Genomic DNA, 19,549 nt, shown 5'->3' with positions numbered 1-19,549 from the left:
GACCAAAATTGGGACCTCATTGGGCTCGGTACTGTACAAACATATGGTAAAGAGACAGTCCTCACTCCACAGCATTTACGATCTAACTAGACAAGGGGTGGGAAGGGACAGAGTGGCTCGTGCAAGGTCCCGCAGCAGGTAAGTGGCACAGCCAGTCTCCTGAGTCCTCGGTAAGTGCCACACCCATTGTACCATGCTGCCTCCAGCTTGGATCGGAGGTAGAACTGACCTAGAGGACTCAGTGTATTTCCCTTTACTCTCAGCTATTCACTGCCACTCCATTATTTTTGTTACTTTCCAACATTTAAAAAAACAAACAAATGAAAACTAAAGCTATTCTGACCCTCTCTCTTAAAACTGACATTTAGCTAAAAAAGACAGGATTTGGACAGATTCTCAAAATGGAGAAAACTGGAAAGAACATTCAAAACAAGCGGTTGGTTGTTGGCCCTTTTGATTGTAACTTTCTATGGCTGGATTTTCACTGACCATTGCCACTCATTTCTGTGTCATCAGTGCAGGATTTGCAGGGAAGTGATGTCACAAATGCACGTATTGGTTACCACGTTGGGCTTTACTGTGCTCTCATGCTGGTGTAAATCAGGAGTAACGCTTTTTGAACTGATGGCGTTAATCCAGTGTAAAACTGAAGAGATGAAATTTAGGTCTGTTCTATATAAAATGTTCCCAGAGTAAACATTCTTTTTTTAAGGTCTGTTTTAACAAAGTTTAATATTCATTTTGGAGTTGCTCCTTTCTATTTGTGCCGTCCGCTGGAAACTGTACTTGTTCTTGATGCCATTTGGCTATTTTCATTTTTAGAGCAGGATCCTAAGCTACTGGGTGCAAAGAAGGGGCTTGATTTTTCATTGCCTTGCACCTTATTTGGTTATTTACATCTGTGCAGGGTAGGTGTAAGAGGCAACCAATCTGATGGTGGGAGTGGTGTGGGAAGGAACCTGCAGTGCTCAAGGTCTCATGATGGCACGGCCTCAGGCACTGTGGGATATGAACCCATGTCTTAGGAGGCAAAACTGTGCCATTGGCTATATGCCTATCTAAGAAACCAGCCCACAGCTTTCCTACCTGAAATATCTCCTCTGGAATAGCCTCCCGCCACTGCTCGGAGACGGGGACTTGAGAGTAGGAATTGAAGAGGATTTCAATGATCTCTGGCACAGATGCACAAGACCTCAGCACCTAGAAGAACAAATGCAGAGGTGATGTTGTGAGGTTTCACTGGGGGTGCTGTACACGCAGTGCTGAAACTCTTAAAAATCCCAAATGGGACGGCTGGAGGTTTCACTTTTCATCATGTCACTAGATGAAAGGGTCAGAGGTTCCACCAATGACAGACTAATTATCTGTGTAAACCACTTAGCCAAGGCACTTGAGAATGGTGCACACAACATTAAAAGAAGAAGTTCTGCTCTGTAGCAAGTCCCTAAATCTCCTTCATATGCAAAAATCATTGGAAGGCTTGTTTTTATTGTGAGGTTATTTTCACTGGATGCACCATTTGCTTTTTCAACGAGAAGTCCTTGTGGTACCTTAGAGACTCAAATTTATTTGGGCATAAGCTTTTGTGGGCTAGAACACACTCATCAGAACCCACGAAAACTTATGCCCAAATAAATTTGTGAGTCTCTAAGGTGCCACAAGGACTCCTCGTTGTTTTTGCTGGTACAGACTAACATGGCTACCACTCTGAAACCATTTGCTTTTTGTTTACACTCTTTGCTTGTACATAAGCCAGGATAATATTTTCTTTATGCTTTGAGGTAAAAATCAATGAAATGCAAAGCTATATCAAGACTACTTTGATGACAAAAATACCAAGTTGCTATGCCATGGCTCTGTGACAGATTAGATAGATTGGGCACGCTGTTTCTTAGCCTCCACAACAGAGCTAGTTTCAGCCTATCCTAACCCTTTCCCCCTTACCCTCCTATAGACTTCATACACCCATCACCACAAAGCATTTCATTCACATTTTAACGTTCATTACTCCAGGCAGCACGATCCCAGTGAAAGGTTCCCCCCTCTCAAATCAGATTGAATTTGAGCACTTTCAGAGGCCATCAAAAAGTCATCCCTTTACAAAGCAAAGCACTCTGGGTAAAATTTTAAGAAGTGTCTAGATGACTTAGGTGTCTAAGGCCACTGAAACATTCTGAGCAGGATAGGAACCTCTCTGATCACTGAAATAAGTTTCCAGCGTGTATTTAATTAACATAAACATGGAGGGCAATAAGCCCCTGCACTTTTGAAAACTTTACCCTCTGTCTGCATGTGACCAACATTGCTCATTAAAATGTGATTTAAAGCCAAATGATGTGTGACGTTAAGGGCCTGATCCTGAGAGACACACAGCGCCTCTCAAGGTCAGGCCCCAAATGAGGCGGCAAAAAATATACAGGGTGTGATTCACTACTTTGTGACTTAGACTATGTCTACACCGCGCACCTTTCAGTGACACGGCTGTGCTGCAGCCGTGCTGCTAAAAGGCGCACAGTGCAGCTGCTGTTTGTCGGCTGGAGAGCGCTGTTCACACCGATGCTTTTCATCAGCAAAACTTTTGTCGTTCGGGGGGGTGTTTTTTTCACACCCCTGACTGACAAAAAGTTTGGTTGTTCAGGTTCCAGTGTAGACAAAGCCTTAGTGGAGGCACACCAGCATCAGACTGGACTAACACAGTGCTGAATTGGGCACAAAGAAAAAAAATCACATCGTACACATGAATTCTTAGTGTAGCTGCACTGACTTCAGTGAAGTTACCCCAGGGAGGAACATCACAGATTTTGATACAGATGGATAAATAGAACAACCCAACCTTGCCTCCTTCCCAAACCCAGAACTATTTGTTTATGTCAGGGGATGTGATGGTCCTTTAAGTCCCCAATGGAACTAATTAGCTGCCTCCAGGGTTCAGGTCATAGCTGCAGGTCACCTGGTCCTTAGATCAAAGGCCAACAAGCAGCTAAATGTGGACACAGCTCTAGCTGCTTGCAAGGAGCAGGTAGGCACCTGCACAAGGCCCCCAGCTCAGGGGAGAAGGCCCTAGAAAGGGGCCAAGCAGCTGGACATGGTTTACCTGTTTAATTTATCTTGGGCTTTTTTTTGTTTTGTGAAAAAAATTGATATCCTGCTGCAGTTTGAGAGCTTTTATTTGATGCCCTACCTGGCTTAGAGTTTACCAGCTAAAGCTCCCAGCTCTGTTGGTTCTTCCTACACATGTGTGAGCACAGAGTAGCCTGTGTACATGGGACAGAGTTCATAACTCAGAAGCCTTCTAGGGCCAGGTTAAGATCTAGGGTAACTCCGTTTTCTTCACTGGAGTTACCCAGAGGAAATGTTTAGTCCTCAACATGTAAGTTAACTGAATACGTGTTGGCAACGTATTTAAAGTTTGTAACCTGCTTTGGGTGCCGTATTCAAATGACGAGTTTCTTAAGAAAAGGATGTAAATCTACCGCAAGAAATGTTTCGCTCTCAACATGGAAGCTAACAGTCACTATTATCATGCTGGGGAACATTTTCCAAAGCGCTTCTGTTGATTTAGGCTCTTCAGGCCTGTAAGCATGTGGGACTCACCCCTGCGGCACCTCCTGCTGGGGTCCTGGGAATTAGCTTTACTTCCAGCCTTGGAACACCCTCTGCAGGCCGGTGTCCCATTTACGCCAGGCCCCCGTGTCCCTCCCAGACGCAGTACCCCTTGTACGTTGGGGTGCTGCCCCCTGGCAGTAACCCCTCACTTGCAGGGTCTCCCCTCCCTGGGGAACCCCCACCCCCTATCCCTACCTCGCCTCAGTTGTAGGCTACTGCCAGTCACCAGCTAGCCACCGCGCCCTGGGGCAGACTGCAGTATGAGCCACTCATCACAGGCAAGGTTGGGTTTGGACCTGCTGCCTCTGTCTAACCTTGGGCTGTCCCCTGCAACCCCAGTACCTGTTGGGGCTAATACTAGGCCACAGCCTGGGGCTTTCCTGGCTGGAGCTCCCCAGCCCCGCTCCAATCTAGGTACTCTGCTTAGGTCCCTGCAGCCAGGTCCCTCCCTCTCACAAGCTAGAGAGAGTCTCTTGAGCCTCAGCCCAACAGCCCCTTTATAGGGCCAGCCGAGTCTGCTTGGGGCGTAGCCACAGCTGAGGCTGCCTCCCAATCAGCCCAGCCTAAGGCTCCCAGCCCCAGCCCTCTCCAAAGGCTGGCTTTTAACCCCTTTGGGCTGGGAGCGGGTGACCGCCCCGCTACAAACCTCTTGTTGAGGTTCTGGCTGCACTTTTCCCCACACTTGTTCCTCTTTGCACACCCTATCTGTGGCCCCACGAAGTCGCGAGATCTCCTCGTCAACCTCCTCCTGGCTCTGGCCAAAGTCTCCATCTACAATACCAGGAGGAGGATGTTGGACGAGGGGGTGCTCTATGACTGCAGGGCCTATTTCCATTCCTCCCTAGTTTCATGCATCCGGGCAGAGTTCCACTGGGCAGTGTCCGCTGGCTCCCTTGACAGCTTTGAGGAGCAGTGGGCGCTGTCCAGGGTTCTCTGCTTGGTGTCCTCATCTGGTATCCTCATTTTGAACCTCTGACCCTCACTCCGGTCCCTGTTTTTCATTAGTTGTCCCCCGTAATAAGTTGGTCCCTGGGTCCAGTGGTCCCTCCCGCTAGGCTGGGGGAGGGGCCTTTAGCAGTGGGTGGGCTTGCGCCCGCCCAACTCCTGGGTTTTTCCCATATGACCCTGCTACAAGGCCCATTTTCAAAAGTGACTTAGGAACCTTCATCTCATTGCAAATTAGTGGAGCTCAGGTTTCTAAGTCCATTTTGCAAAGCTCCAATGACTTGAAATGAGGTGTAAGTCACTTCTGAAAATGGGACTTCAGAGCCTAAGTCACTTAGGTGCTGTTGAAAATGTTACCCACTGTCACTACATGCGAGGTGAGTGGGGTGCTATTAGCTTGTTGTTCCCGTTCCTACATTGACTAGAACTGCTCACCACTCTCTCAACAGCCAGCTGAGTGCTGACATCGGCCTTTTGAAAGAGGCTTTGTCCTCCCTTCTTTAAAAAAAACATGTGAGTGAATTTAGTGCTCAGGCAAGGTGCTGGGTGGCTGGCCTCAGAGGGCTAATTCCTCTGCTTAGTTACAGACCAGGGACAATACAGGCAGTTACATTGCAAGTTTCAGCCCTCACCGCCCCACTGCAGCCAAAAGGGTCACTTCAAAGGGGGCTAAGAGAGCAGGTCAGTCTCTGCTGAGATGGCCAACAAGGATGCCAGTGCTGTGATGTGAACTCCTGTCTGCTGAAAACTTGCCTGAACCACCAAATCCTTTTCACATAGGCCACTGCACAGCCCTGGGCTGCTAACTGCCCTCAGCCATTACTCGCCTGGATTAGAACTAGCAATCAGTTGGCCAACCTTACTGTAGCCCTTTACCGATCCCCTTGGAAAAGGCTTGCTGGTATTTAAGCTGGCTAACTGCCTCTGCCTCTAGCCAATGAGTGAGACAGTACCTTCCCGAAGGCCATAGGCCAGATTTTTTGGGAGCCATGGTTCAGCAATGTCTGCACTGTGAGATGTGGCCTCAGTTGCTGCTTGAAGGCTGCAGTCTGTAGGATACAGGACAGGGGGGAGACTCCGTTGTAGTCAATGGCATTCACATCCGCTTTATTCTGCAGCAAAAACTGGACCAAGCTGTGACTGGCATTCTTGCAGGCTTTGTGGAGTGGACTCTTCTCCTCTTCATCTGTGGTGTTGACATCTGCTCCGTACTTTACTAGCAATCTGCACATCTGCAAGTAGCTTCCTTGCTCCGCTTGTTCTTTTGCCTGTCCGCAAGTCACACTGAGTGCCGTTTCTTCCCGACTGTTCTTCCTATCCGCACTAGCGCCGTACCTCAAGTACAGGAGAGCATGATCATAGAGGCCATGTTTAGCTGCTATGTGAAGGGGTGTCTCCTGTGTCTCTTCACTTGGTAGATCAACCATCGCACCATACTTCACCAGAAGTTTCGCACATCTGTAATGAAGTGACACGGCCATTTACTGAAGGAGAAATGGAAGCTGAGTTGTTTGACTTGGTTATTATTGGGCCATCTTTGCCACCTCCCATTAACGAGACCACTAAGATTAGAGAAAACAGATCTACCAGCCCATAAGCTCTTGGGTGGCCTCCACAGACTTCTGATGGGACTTGTGCTCCTAATTCACTTAGGTACTATTGGCATGATGGGACACTAGGTTAAAGGAATGGAAACAATGTGGTTAAGGCTGGGTGGCCCACCTTGACGGGGTGCCGACGCTCATATGAGCAGCCTTTATTTAAAAAAGAACTGAAATGTACCGTAAATTGTGTTTTCTTTAAGAGCAACGCACAGAAAAATCAGCCGTGTCTGCCTGAGATGGTGGCAGATGCAAGGCAGCCAGCACATGCTGGGCCACCAGAAGGGGAAAAAATGGGGTGTATGCTGTTTTAGAAAACGCTCTTAACCTGCTACTTTTCGCCAGTGCAGAAGAAGTGAGTCTTTTGGCGAGTTCTGGAGGAGGGAGTGGGGGACGCTTGGCAAGCCAGCGCTGTGTGGGCATCCTGTGTATTGAGGGTGGTGTGGAGGAGCAGGGGGAAGCATAGAGATGAAACTGGAGAAAGGAACGAGGCGGGCATCCTGGGTGGGCTGGGATGTGACCTGAGAGGAGGGCTGAGACAGAGTGGTATGTAGGGTCTGGAAAGGGAGAACAAGAAGGTTAAGCTTGATGCAGCGAGGAAAGGAGAGACAATGGAGGCATTAAACAGGGGTAGATGCTGTGGTCAAATCAGTGGGTGAGATAACTGTGTTTTGAAAGGGGTGGTGGCCAGGACTGGGGTTCGGACACCGTCCCACCCAGGATAGGGAGCCCAGCACCAGGCTGCGTCATCACATTGCTGTGTCCGGAAGGGGCTCCACACACAAGGGAGCCTGCTCAGAATAAGCACTGAGGGTGATGTGCAGGCAGAGCTCTCGGAGCCTGGCAGACAGCACGGCATTGGTGACTTGACCTTGAGGCAAACACCCCTTGGCCCAGTGTAGAGCGCCCTCCGTTCTTCAAACAGGGGTTGTTAAAAGCTGTGAGTCATCAGACCTGGTAAGTCTCCTCCAAAGACATCCAGTTTCCAGCCCCCTCTGCTGGGCTTTTCAGGCAACCTCTCGGGAACCCCAGAGAGGGAGCCTGAAATGATCCCAAAGGCTCTGCATCCTGGCAGAGATGGCTTCCTTGCTTCCCTCTCCCTTATCTATCCAAGGTACTTACATGTCCTCCATCCCCTCAGCGTTTAAAGCATTTATCCTCACAACACTCTCATGTGGTAGTGCAGAGCTGTTATCCCCAGACAGAGGGGGACCTGCAGCAAGGAGAGGCGAAGCGATGGCCACAGAGGAAAGCTGTAGGGGAGTAGGGAATTGGACCCAGGTCTCCCTGGCAGAGCTACCCAACAGCTGTGGTTTCCCTGCAGAGCCAGCTGGTCAGCGGGGGGTGGGGGTGGGGACAGCAGGCTGCGGTGCAGAGTAGGGGGCAGACAGGAAGCTCATCAGCAGATGAGCAGATGGGGAGGGAGCAAGGTTCTGGCTCTCCCTCCCCAGAAAATACTCCACAGGGAGAAGGGGGGATCCCCTGGCCCTGCCAGAGCTTAGGGGAAAAGGTCTTGTTGCCTCAGGCAAGACAGGAAAATCAGGGGTGAGGGGGGAAGGTGAAACTCAAGGAGGAAGAAAAGGAGGACTTGTGGCACCTTAGAGGCTAACAAATTTATTTGAGCATAAGCTTTTGTGAGCTACAGCTCACTTCATCGGATGCATTCAGTTTTTTTCCACTGAATGCGTCCGATGAAGTGAGCTGTAGCTCACGAAACCTTATGCTCAAATAAATTGGTTAGTCTCTAAGGTGCCACAAGTCCTCCTTTTCTTTTTGGGGATACAGACTAACACGGCTGCTACTCTGAAACCTGTCAAGGAGGAAGCAGGAGCATACGGGAGGGGGGTGTTAGAGAGGATTATGGAAATGTGGTCATGCATATTCACTGAGCATGCATATTGGGGTACTATTTGCATAATCTTCCAAATCTGCAGCCTTATTAACACTGGAGCAAGGTGAGAGCAGCTCGCTTCCTGCATGCCATGGCTGTGCCTAGCAGTTAGCTAACCTCTGCAGCTTTCGGGACTATGGTCCACACAGCCACCCACAAGTGCTTTCCAGGCACGGGGAGAAAGGTGGTCTTCTTTGGCTTATGTGAAAGAGTCTTCTATCCCCAGCTGTTTAAAAGCTAAGGCTGTGACTCTGGCTGATTGCTGTAAGTGCAAACATTGGGCTATGGTCCAGAGCCTTGTCCACACAAGGAGAAAGGAAGGGCACTGGTTGGAAAGGTTCACACTCAGTACCAACCCCAGGCACTTTACAAATGTTGAGTGTAAGTGCCTGGTTGCAATGCCTTGGGCCATGATCAGGTCTGGCTGTGTCAGTGTAGCCTCCTGTGGTTTCTTCTTCATATGGATGGGGAGCCACAAGCAGTAAAGCAACGATGCTTCAGCCAGTCCTCCCAGTGCCACCCAGCAAGGGCTCTGGGCACTACATAGTAGGTGCTCCTGGAGACCCGCGTCCACTGGTACAGGCAAGGTTACAAGGCGGGCACTGCATGTGGATGTGCCAGAAAGGTTTTGTCAAAATCAGTGTTGCTCTGGAGACACGTTAAACTATTGCAAGGACACATGAGACAATCAGCCAGTTCACGCAATCAATGTGTCTGCAGTCATTTCATCTCTTGGTGTAGATAACAGCCCCGGAGTGTTATGCAGACTATCCATATAATCCAACTCTTGTCTGACACGTATGCCTTAGGGCAAGGGTCTGTGAGTAGGCGGTAGGTGGGAGGCAGTGTAGAAAGGCAAGGTTCTTTATATAGATGTCAGCTGTAAGTGAATCAAGGAATGAGTCTCAGCTGAAAACATCAAACCCACTGTCTGGACCTTGGCTGCTGGTGGTCAAGGCTGTTCACGCTGGTATTGAGCCAGAATAACTAGAAGGGAACAAAACTTCTATAGCTACTTAATGCATTGACTTTGGCTGCTTTGAGACACATGGGGTGCTGTACATGGGCAGGTTTGGCATTAAAAATGCTTTCTCCACCCATTTCTGACAGTGCCACTTAAGTGACCAAAACTACCGCCTATGCCTTCTCCAAGTTTCAGAAACTAGTAAGGTGCTGAAACATATTCCCTGGCTCTCCAAATGTAGTGTAACTTTACTCACACTAGAATGGTCTATTTCCAAATTGTTGCCAGAGAAATCTCTCAATAGCCTTGCATCAATGGGAGAACAGATGTTTAAATTGTGAGGTTAAAACTTTGAGTTGGAAGAGAATTGGGGCATGGGTGGCAATTATCCAACAAGAACTACTTTTCCGGTTTGTTGTCTTCCTTGGTCAAGCTCTGCAGTCTTTCCTGAGTCCCTCCTTATTCAGACAGAAATCCCACTGATGTCTATGGGAGTTTTGCTTGAATAAGGAATGTAGGATTTCACCCCTTGTGTGTACTGCAGGGGAACACTTCCTTTCTTGGTTCAAGCCCACCGAAAGGAGTGTATTTTGTGAGCAGTGTACAGAATTGCTTGCTACCCAACTTTGGGGACTGTCCCATGTGGCAGCACCTGCCATTTCAAGAAGAGCAGGGTTTGTGTTTAAACAAAAACATTCCTGTAATACAAATTATCTTGGAAATTTGTAAAAGAGTGATCTCAGATCAGGGGAGGCTGCCATGAAACCTTGGCCATTAAAAGGACACCCCCCCCCCCCTTTACAATATTCTATTTACAGCACAGAATGCCTTCTGACAAACAGAAGGGGGTTAAAGATAAACAGTCCACACCAATGGTTTCTTAATGCAAGTAAGTGAATGTGATAAGCCAGTCTAAATGAATCAAAATTACTGCTACTTTTTCTACTAGAAGTTGACGTTGTAACCGTTGTAACGGTGACATGGTGGCAAAACAATGTCAAATTCTGCAGTACATGCAAAGGGCAGTTGGCACCAATGCCAGTACAACTGGCCATGCTGTGATTAGGATTTCTATTAGGTAATGAGAGGAGGGCAGCAGGGAGGAGGGGAGACTCACAGGTAATAATGCAAGACCTTGAAAATATTCTGGGATGTAGATTTCATAGTAGAGACTGATGTGACAGTATTGGGCTCAGCTGTACAGCAATCCCTACCTCACGGATATTGTCCACCTCTGATTTATTTGGTTCTATGTAGATATTTACTCTCCTTTGTGGCTTGGCCAGTAAAAATCCTGTCTAAAGTTTCTTCTTATGTATACTGTGCACCTATTTTGCTCAGAAATGCTTCTACAGAGTTTAGTGATGTTCAGTGCTCATATTTAACTGAAATGAAGCTTGCTCAGGTCCAGATTGACTCATGCAAACTTCAAGCAGGTTTTCTTCCCCCTAGCTCTCCTTATACATGGCCATTTGGCTTTGGTGCCTAGAACAGTCTGACTTGTAACCATGTTAAAGACTACCAGGTGCCTAATGAAAAATCTGTTTGGAGACCCTTCTGACAACATGTTATGTAGCTACTTAATTCTTCTCTCTTCTCTAATTTTTCTTTCATTAAATGGTTATATTTCCATGGAAATTGGAGGTAAGGGCTAGATCCCCAGCTCATCCAAATTGACGTAGCTCCATTTGGCCCTTTGGTTGTGGAAGATGACCTGTAAAGGACAAATGAAAATCAAACTAACCTCAGTACTATAGTCCTGGTTTAGGAAAGCCCTTAAGCATATGTGTATACCACTGTTTGGTGCATGTTATGTGTCCCCCTCTGTAACCAGTTCACAGTCTGCTACAGGCCCAGGTTCTTTAGATCAATCTATAGAGACTCACATATTTAGCTCTGGAGGTCCCTGGTCCAACCTCCACTGTTAGTCAAGATAGTGGCTATCACATAGCAAGGGCGGATGGGGACTTGAACTGCTGTGGGCCTGAGAATGAGTGTCTTCTCTCCAGAGGAAGCATGTAACCCACTGGTTAGTGTACTGTAACTCCTCACTTAAAGTCGTCCCGGTTAACGTTGTTTCATTGTTACGTTGCTGATCAAATTAGGGAACATGCTCATTTAAAGCTGTGCAATGCTCTACTATTACGTTGTTTGGCTGTCTGCTTTCTCCACAGCTGGCAGCCTCCCTACGCCCCCCCCCTTCCCACAGAGCCTCCTGCCCGTCGGCAGACCCCATGGATCAGTGCCCTCCCCCTCCTCCCCCTGCCTCCTGCCGGCGGTAATCAGCTGTCTTGAGGCTTGCAGGAGGCAGGAGGGAGGAGGGAGGAGCAAGGACTCAGCATGCAGGCTCCCCCTCCCTCCCCTGCCTCCTGAACACCGCAAACCAGCTGATTGCCCCGGGCAGGAGGCAGGGGGGGAAGGAGGGGGAGCCTGCACGCCCAGTCCTCACTCCTTCCCCCTCCCTCCTGCCTCCTAAACGCTGCAAGCCAGCTGATCGCCCCCGGCAGGAGGGAGGGGGAGGAGCGAGGACGCAGCGTGCAAAGTAAAGGGGGAGGAGGTGGCGGGGAGAAGAGGAGGGTCAAGGGTGGAGGCTTGGGGAAAGGGGTGGAGTGGGCGGGCTGAGGGTTGAGTGATGACGATCCTGACAGGGAACGCAGCTCCAAAGTGATTAGGGGAGTTGGTCATCTAATGACTTGCTATAAATTTACCAAGAAAAAGAAAGGAAAGCAAAACAAAGTCTAGATGTGTTTTTTTGAGTTCAGAAAGTTCAGCAAGAGGAGCAGCTGGACAATCCACCCTCTTCCACTGTCTGACTCCACCACCTCAACCAAGCTTCTTACTCAGCAATGATGACTGTAGTATTAAATTGCTTGTTTAAAATTGTTTAAAATGTATATAATGCCTTTTGTCTGGCAAAAAAAAAAATTTCCCTGGAACCTAACCCCCCCATTTACATTAATTCTTATGGGGAAATTGGATTCACTTAACATCATTTCACTTACAGTCGCATTTTTCAGGAACATAACTACAATGTCAAGTGAGGATTTACTGTACTATGTACCTGCCTCTATGCCTGATCCACAGAGGATATGTGTCTGTTGAAGCTCTCAGCTTGAGGCTCTTTCGCTCAAGGGTTGGGACTTGTGCTTTCTGCTCTGGCGGTTCCATAGGCGCTGACTTCTGCTAGCGCCGGTGGGTGCTCGACCCCTCTCAGCCCCCTGGCCCTGCCCCTATTCCAACCCCTTCCCCAAATCCCCATCCCGGCCCCTTCTCTTCCCTGCCTCCTCCCCTGAGCGCGTGCCAATGTGTGGTGATTCGTCCATGTTATCAATGTATATTCGTAGCTAGATGACAGGGCCTGTTTGCCATCTTCTCCTCCTTGACCTCTAGGTTATGGGTGCTGGTGGATGTTGGTGGCCTGACGCATACAAGGAGGTCAGAGTAGATTGTCTGGTGGTTCCTTCTGGCCTTCTACACTAAGACTCTATGACACTGTTGATCACACACTCCTTGAATACTTGTGCTCTTTTGGCTTTTGTGACTCCTTCCTCTCCTGGTTTTCCTCCTACCTCTCCAGTCACTCCTTTAGTAACTATTTTGGTAATAAAGGTAAGTAACACATAAGACTGTGGGGAAGTAGATCTGGTCAACATTTTTTGAATCATAGAATATCAGGGTTAGAAGGGACCTTGGGAGGTCATCTAGTCCAACCACCTGCTGAAAGCAGGACCACTCCCCAATTTTTTTTGCCCCATCCCTAAATGGCCCCCTAAAGGATTGAACTCACAACCCTGGGTTTAGCAGGCCAACGCTCAAACCACTGAGCTATTCCTCCCCTCAGATATTGACTGAAAATATCTTCCACTGTGAAAATGGGGTTTAAGTCAAAAGGAAGATTTTTGTGGGAAAATGTCATTTAATGCAATGTATGCAGTGCTGTTGTAGCCATGTTGGTCCCAGAATATTAGAGGGACAAGGAGGGTGAGTAATATCTTTTATTGGACCCACTTCTGTTGGTGAGAGAGCCTGGTAAAGAGCTCTGTGTCAGCTAAAAGCTTGTCTCTCTCGCCAACAATAAGATATATTGCTTCACTCTCCTTGTCCCACTAATTGGAGGCAAGGAGAATTTACATTTTGTTTCTATTTGAAATTTTTGTTTAAGTTTTTAAAGATCAAAGTATATTTGAAATGTAGAATTTCAATCTCCTCTTTTTGACAAGGTGCAATAACATGAAAAATGTCAAAGTTTTCTTCCCTCAACACACTCTTCCTCTCTTTCCCAAGCTAACTTTTTACAGCTTCTCCAATGTTGGAAAAGTTAGAGAGGGAAGAGGATGGAAAAAATCAAGGAAAAAGTGGAAAAACTCAATGACATAGTTCATTCTGTGGTGAAAAAGAAAAAACAAATAAAAAATTGGATTATTTTAAAATCTAAAATAAAAAATTCAAACCATTTCCAAAAATTTGCCACAGAAAATCAAAATTTTGAATGGCAAATTTTTGTTTACAATTTTTTTTCAGGGGAAAAAATGGATTTTTTGACCAGCTGTATTGGTAAGAGTAAATGTTTTCCTCCTGCTCCTGGTCCTGCTATTGTTATCCTGATCCATATTAGATAACATCCCTTTCACATAGCAGAGCTCAGCATCCTATTTCTCCAGTGGTTACTGTTACATCTTGCCTTTAAAGAAAACTTGTGTAAATTAAATCAGCCATTCCAGCTAATTAATGTAACATATATGGAGATATCTAGGATGGAAAGTCAGGGTAAATGCTCTGAGCTCCCTGACAGAGAAGAGGCTTATCAGACTCTTATTGGTGGACATCTGTCAATACCAACTCCAAAATTCAGTGGTTTGGTGGTCCTGCTTCTTCTGCCAAGGCTTGTGTTAGCCATAGAGTTGACTACATCACCTGGAACGTCTCTTTGCTGTGTACTGCTGTTCTCAGCACAGAAGCATGGACAGGGGCTTTCTGGGTGCTCTCCAGAAGCGTAGGTAGTATCCTCCTTGGTTTTGTTCAGGTGTTTGCTGTTCCTCCTCTGGGACTGATCTCAGGAATCGTTCTGATGTAGGACCTTGGTGCACAAAGTTGGTTGGAGACTCTGTTTGGAGTCTAAAATTCTTTTTTCTCCAGCAAGGGGTGGGGGTTAACTATTTGGCATTCTTGTAATATTTCTTCTCTTCTAGTTTCCTGTTGCAGAGCTCTTTGGAAACTTTTTTAGGGTTAATTATTTCTAGCTCAAGGGCCTTGTTAGGCAGAATAATAAAAAACCTTAGTGCCAATCTATGAACTGGTGGATCTCAAGGCGTTGTGAAGTGTATTGCAATATTCCAGCAATGCTAAATATGGGTCCCCTGAATTTGACAGGAATATTTAAATGATTGCTTTTGCTATTTGTAATGATTCTTACTATGCACAGTCAAATACATTAGCAGAAGAGTATGATGTGGTGTGCTTGAATTGATATTTCAAAAAGAAAGGCTAAAATGAGCCACTAACTAGTTGTGGGCCATTCTCTACTAGCTCACCAGGTTTCCATGAGCAAGAAGTGATACATGTGCTCTTGTAGCACTGCTACCTGATATGTCTGTGCAACAGCTGAGTCTTAAAAATGACAGGTGTAGTTTGTTACAAAGGGATTATCTTTCCCCTTTAATTCAGGTAGCCCTTCACCAGCCTTCGCCCAAAGGCCATTTGAAATCACGTGTGGTTTCAGTGGATATTTTACATTCTGTTTCCTATATGTGCTGAAAATTTCACACATGGATCTTAAGTAGCAGCACCCTCTACCCTTTTGATTTCTTGCAAACATTATTTCATGGAAAATTTTGAAGCATCAAAATCGCCGTTTCCAGGTTGCCGCCAGGTTCCTTTTCAGACTGAGGAATTCAGGTGGCTTAACTTGCTCTCTTTGTGCAAAGATTCAGTTTACTTCTGACACCATATAACAAGAGCATGAGACCCGCAGGGGTGACAGTAAGAGACTGCGTGTTATTTTCTCACCCCACTACCTGGTTACGGTTACAACAGGGTGGGACCCTGTAACAGGGATCACTGTTCAATGACTATTACTCCACTCTCCGTGGGGGTTCCCCATGGACTCTGCCACTGGCACCTCTCCCTCCACCCCTTTATAGACCTCGGAGTGATCGTCAGCTCATATATGTTGTCAGCTACCATATACATGCTGATGTTCCTCAGATCTGGGTCTCCACTCTTGACCTGTCCTCACCTATCCATATCCACACCTCAGCCTGTCTCTCCAAAACCTCCCCTGTGCCTTACGATTGACTTCAGCTTAACATGGCCCCAAACTCACCTCCTTATCCTGCTTCCCAATCCCTTCCCACCATCTCTGTCACCATCCTCCCCCATTGCTCTCAGACCCATAGCATACAGGTCATCTGTGATACCTCCCTCTTCCTAGGCCCTGTGTATAAATCGTGATGCTTCTCCCTTCTTAAAATTGCTGAGACCTGACAGCCAAAGCTGCCATCTAGGCTCTCACCATCCACTATCTTGTTGGCTACGACATCCTGCTCCTTGGTAGAACGCTTCACTAAGACATAGGTACCTGTCCCAAGTGGCACAGAGTTGTTTGTTATTTACTTATCGTTGGGCCAGGTCAACAGGGAAAACCCTTACGAGATTCACAGGAGGCGAACAGGCCTAGGAGGTTTCTCTTCTGGATTTCCCTGGTATTATCCTGACTGCTGGGAGAGGAGCATAGGGGTGCTGTGGGTTCTGGAAGGCTGAACCCTTTCCAACCATGGGGATCTCCAAAAGCCACCATGACAGAGGAGCTGCAGCTGATTGTGATGGCACCAACCATCAGCTGCAATTGGCAAGGCTCCCTACTGCCATGGGTTGGGGTCCCAGAACATTAGTCCCACACAGAAACCTAGGAGGAGAGCTGGGACAGGGGCCTGGGAATACTTGCTCCACCCTCTCCCATTGCTGGCTTCCGATCCACGGAGCTGCTCCAGAAGCACATCTGTATGAAGCAATGGGGTGGAGTCAGGCATTGCCACAGCAGAATCTCTCTTCTCCCGTCCATGTAGAAAGCAGGAGGTGTGCGAATGGAGGGCCTAACTGCACGCAGAGGTTTACCTGGAGCACGCCAGCCCATTGCTCACCCTCATGTTCCTCGCTGAAAACAATGGATCTTTTCATTTCATACAAATGTGTCTCCATCTCGGTCTGAAGCAGACAGAAATGTTCCACAGATCCCAGTAGTTCAGCACCAGCACACCCGACTCTTTCCAGGCTCCTGTTTTTATTTTCTCCTGGAGCCACGGACAAAGTTTAGAAGCAAAGAACCTTTTCTCCCCCTCAATTTTAGTCTCTTTAGAAGAAAAAAGGAAAAATCAACTCCATTCTCCTCTTTTTAATCATCCCACCTTTAGCAAAAGGGAAAAAAGGACCGAGTGCAGTGAATTTAGCGGCTCGTCTTACCCCACCATGTTAATTATCTCTGCTGTAAAAAGGAGGTCAAGGAGAGGAACTCTCTACTAAATAGGGCGATGTTGGCATGCATGGCTCCTAAAGCGAAGAAGGTAAGAGTGAACTTTACTGGAACTTTTTTTTTTAAATCTCTTCAAAAAGCTCCTAGATTAAAGCTCTGATATGCTTTTTTTTTTGGGTTGAATTCTCATGGATTCTGAAGCTCAAATGGCTGGAAGGAAGCCCAGGTAATTTTTTTTTATCCCAGTCACTCAGAGGCTCAAAGGTTTTAAGTCCTGCCCCCATGGTGAATTGCCGACTATATGGGAATACAGAAGAACCCGACACATAGGTGTTCTGGCCATTGTTATCAAGAGGGAGAAAAATAAAATAGCTCTGTATGTAGGTCAATGACCTGCTCTTTACTGTCAGTAAAAAATTAAGGATGACCTAAAATCTACTACTCAAAACCAGGGACAAGTAGTCTCTCTTAATCAGACAAAATGTTTATGTTACCAAAAGCTTGACCTCCTCAGTGTCTAACTTTAGCAAAAGTCTTTGCAATTGAAAAGCAGTGGTCGAAACCTCAAAACCTGTCTGAAATGTCTATTAATTTTTGATCCTTCAAGGTAGTTGGCTTAGTTATTGTAGAGGCGCCCGGTAGCGCTGCTGTAGTTAAGGGTCTGCCAAAATTTCCATTATAAAGCCCCAATATTCAAGGGCTTATAACTCAGCTGTTTCCACATTGCCTCTGTCTGTAACTTGGATTACAGGTTGGCAGCTCAAATGCCATTCACCCCTGCCTCCCCATTCCTGTAAAAACACGTATATCAGCAAAGGCTGGAGAGTGACTAAAAGAGCCGAGCAAAAAATCCTGTGTGGGAGACTTTTATATTTTATGCCAGCAAGTAAAACTGTCACCCTCCTTCCCGTAATTTTTATGGTATGGGAGAGTGAATCTGGTGTCTGGGCAAATAAATAGTTTTGATTGCAAGGCTGTGGTTAACAATTATTTTAGGTCATAGGCTTGTGGCCCAAGCTTTCTCTTCCAAGAGAGAAAATATTAAAAGGGAAATGTAGGGATTAATCCTGCTCTGATAGAGATGAATGGGGGAGAAATCAGGTCCTTTATTAGCAATTGTGGCTCAGTGTCACAACACAATATTCATCCAGCTACCCTCTTGGAAAATCATTTTTGCTTTGTTTGTGTCATGCAAGAGCTTCCCTGCATCATCAAGTTGTTCTTCTATCTACCCATGTATTTTGGTCGAATCATTAGTATCTTTTGGTGCTTTGCAAAGATTCACATTTATAGGCAATGCTTGAGAGATGTAGTTTTGAAATCTGCCTCCCCTGAGCGGATACCTTCTTTTCTTAAGAGCCTTACTCACACACCTGTCCAACATGTGGCCCATCATATTTGTGTTCTCTAGTGTTACCCCAGACTCTCAACATAGTTTTGCTTAGCGTCTCTACCTGTCTAACGGGGACTGGTTTGAAGCCAGGATGGCACTTCATTGAAACTGGCAGGCAACAAAGTTCACTACACTTGTAAGCATTGTTACCAAGATATCAAGGTAGCCTTGCTTTTTAAATAAAAAGCTTTCCAAGTTTTAATGATTCAGACACTTTAAGTCATACTGGGCTGAAACTTGACATAGATCACAACCAAGATGAATGTTTCTTTAAACATTTATACCAGAGTCTTAATCTATTCTGCTGTAACACGTGGCGTGTGTACTCTTCCTGAGGTTCCAGACATTACTTTATTGCTATGTCACACTAGAATCAGTATAGTATTTGTTGCAAGACAGAAGGGGCTGCAACCCTGATGAAGTGGGTATCTCCTTCTACTCAAAGGGCCTCACAGAAGCTAAGGGAATTCGCTCCCGGAAGAGGACATGCAGAGTTTCCATCACCACACCCCTACGGGAGATATTCCAGCAGAGGGCTGCTTTAAAACCTGCCAGGACCCCTAGGTGCACTACTTGCAGAGACTACCCTGCAGATGCACTGAATCATCATCATGTTCCATGGTATCCTGGCTATACTCTCTCCCTGGTCATCACCTGCCCCATTGCTCTGCTGATCCCCTGCAGAGCGGGAGTGGGTGAGCGCAGGTATTGTGTCTGCTTTCCACAGTCACAGCCTTCACTCTGTGGACTTTCTGCCTCTGGGAGCTCTGGGCAAGTGGCAGAAAGTGCATGGAGGGGAGGCTGTGTGATGGGTGTCTGCCCCACACAAACTCTGAGGGGGTTAATGTGGGGCTGGAGGGGCCCATTAACCTAAGATTGCTGCACCTAGAGGCAAACTACTTACCAATGGAACAGCCAAGGCTTCCTCAGCAGTGGCCTGCTTCTACCTTGCAGCCAGGCGGCACTGCTTGGGCAGGGCCAATACCTGTCCCCCGGGAAGGCATCTGCGATGGTCTGTGGGGGCAGAGCCAGCGCTCGGCGCAGAGACTGCCTGAAGCAGAAATGGGTGTGGCCACGGCGGATGTTGACGTTGACCCACAGGCTGGGTGGCTCTGAGGTGAGTCTGGGAGGGAGGTGGCGCTCCCTCCCCACCCCCCATAGAGGCTGCCCCAGGCCCTGCCATATGGGGATGGAATGAGCTGCCTGGCATTGCCACTTGCTCCCCCAAACGTTCCTCTATGTCCCCCTTGGGGGGCGTGCTCTACAGTTTGAAAACCTCTTCCCTAGAGGGAAAAGAGTTGGCCAGGGACAGGAGAAGATCAAGTGCTGGGGTCCTGCCCTGGACTAGAGCGTCTGACAAGCGATCTAGAGAAGTGAAGTAGCCATGGGGAGCGGAGGAAGCTCCTGGGGTAAAGCCAGAGATAGGCAAGGAGATAGAGAGGTGAGGTAGGGAGGAGTCCAGGGAAACAGCAACCAGGTTGGAGACTGAGCAGACCTGGATTGCCAGTGAGAGGGTTCCTGGGCTGGGACCGGGGGTAACAGGTGGGACCAGGTTCCCAGTAGCACAGGACCTGGAGTTGGAAGAGGAGACTGCCTGCAACAGTATCTGGACAGCTTGTCCGGTGGGACTTTGTTATCCTAGAAGGGGGCACTATATAGTGACCTGGCCGGAAAGCTGAGT

At 47.4% G+C, this 19,549-nt stretch overlaps 1 protein-coding gene across 1 annotated transcript in view; it reads right to left on the bottom strand.

Annotated features, from left to right (window-relative positions):
* ASB18 (ankyrin repeat and SOCS box containing 18) overlaps positions 1–19,549 on the bottom strand; it is a 35,038-nt gene that overhangs the window by 4,141 nt on the left and 11,348 nt on the right. The window contains exons 3-4 of the mRNA XM_007058119.3: positions 5,505–6,009; positions 1,087–1,200 (exon numbers count right to left, since the gene is read on the bottom strand). Of these exons, the coding sequence (XP_007058181.2) occupies positions 1,087–1,200; positions 5,505–6,009 (619 nt within the window). The remainder of the gene's footprint in view (positions 1–1,086; positions 1,201–5,504; positions 6,010–19,549) is intronic.

This window comes from Chelonia mydas, chromosome 11, assembly GCF_015237465.2.
Source record: "Chelonia mydas isolate rCheMyd1 chromosome 11, rCheMyd1.pri.v2, whole genome shotgun sequence".
Lineage (NCBI taxonomy): Eukaryota > Metazoa > Chordata > Testudines > Cheloniidae > Chelonia > Chelonia mydas.
Note: the sequence above shows the minus strand (reverse complement) of the source record. Positions and strands in the feature narration are given on the sequence as shown.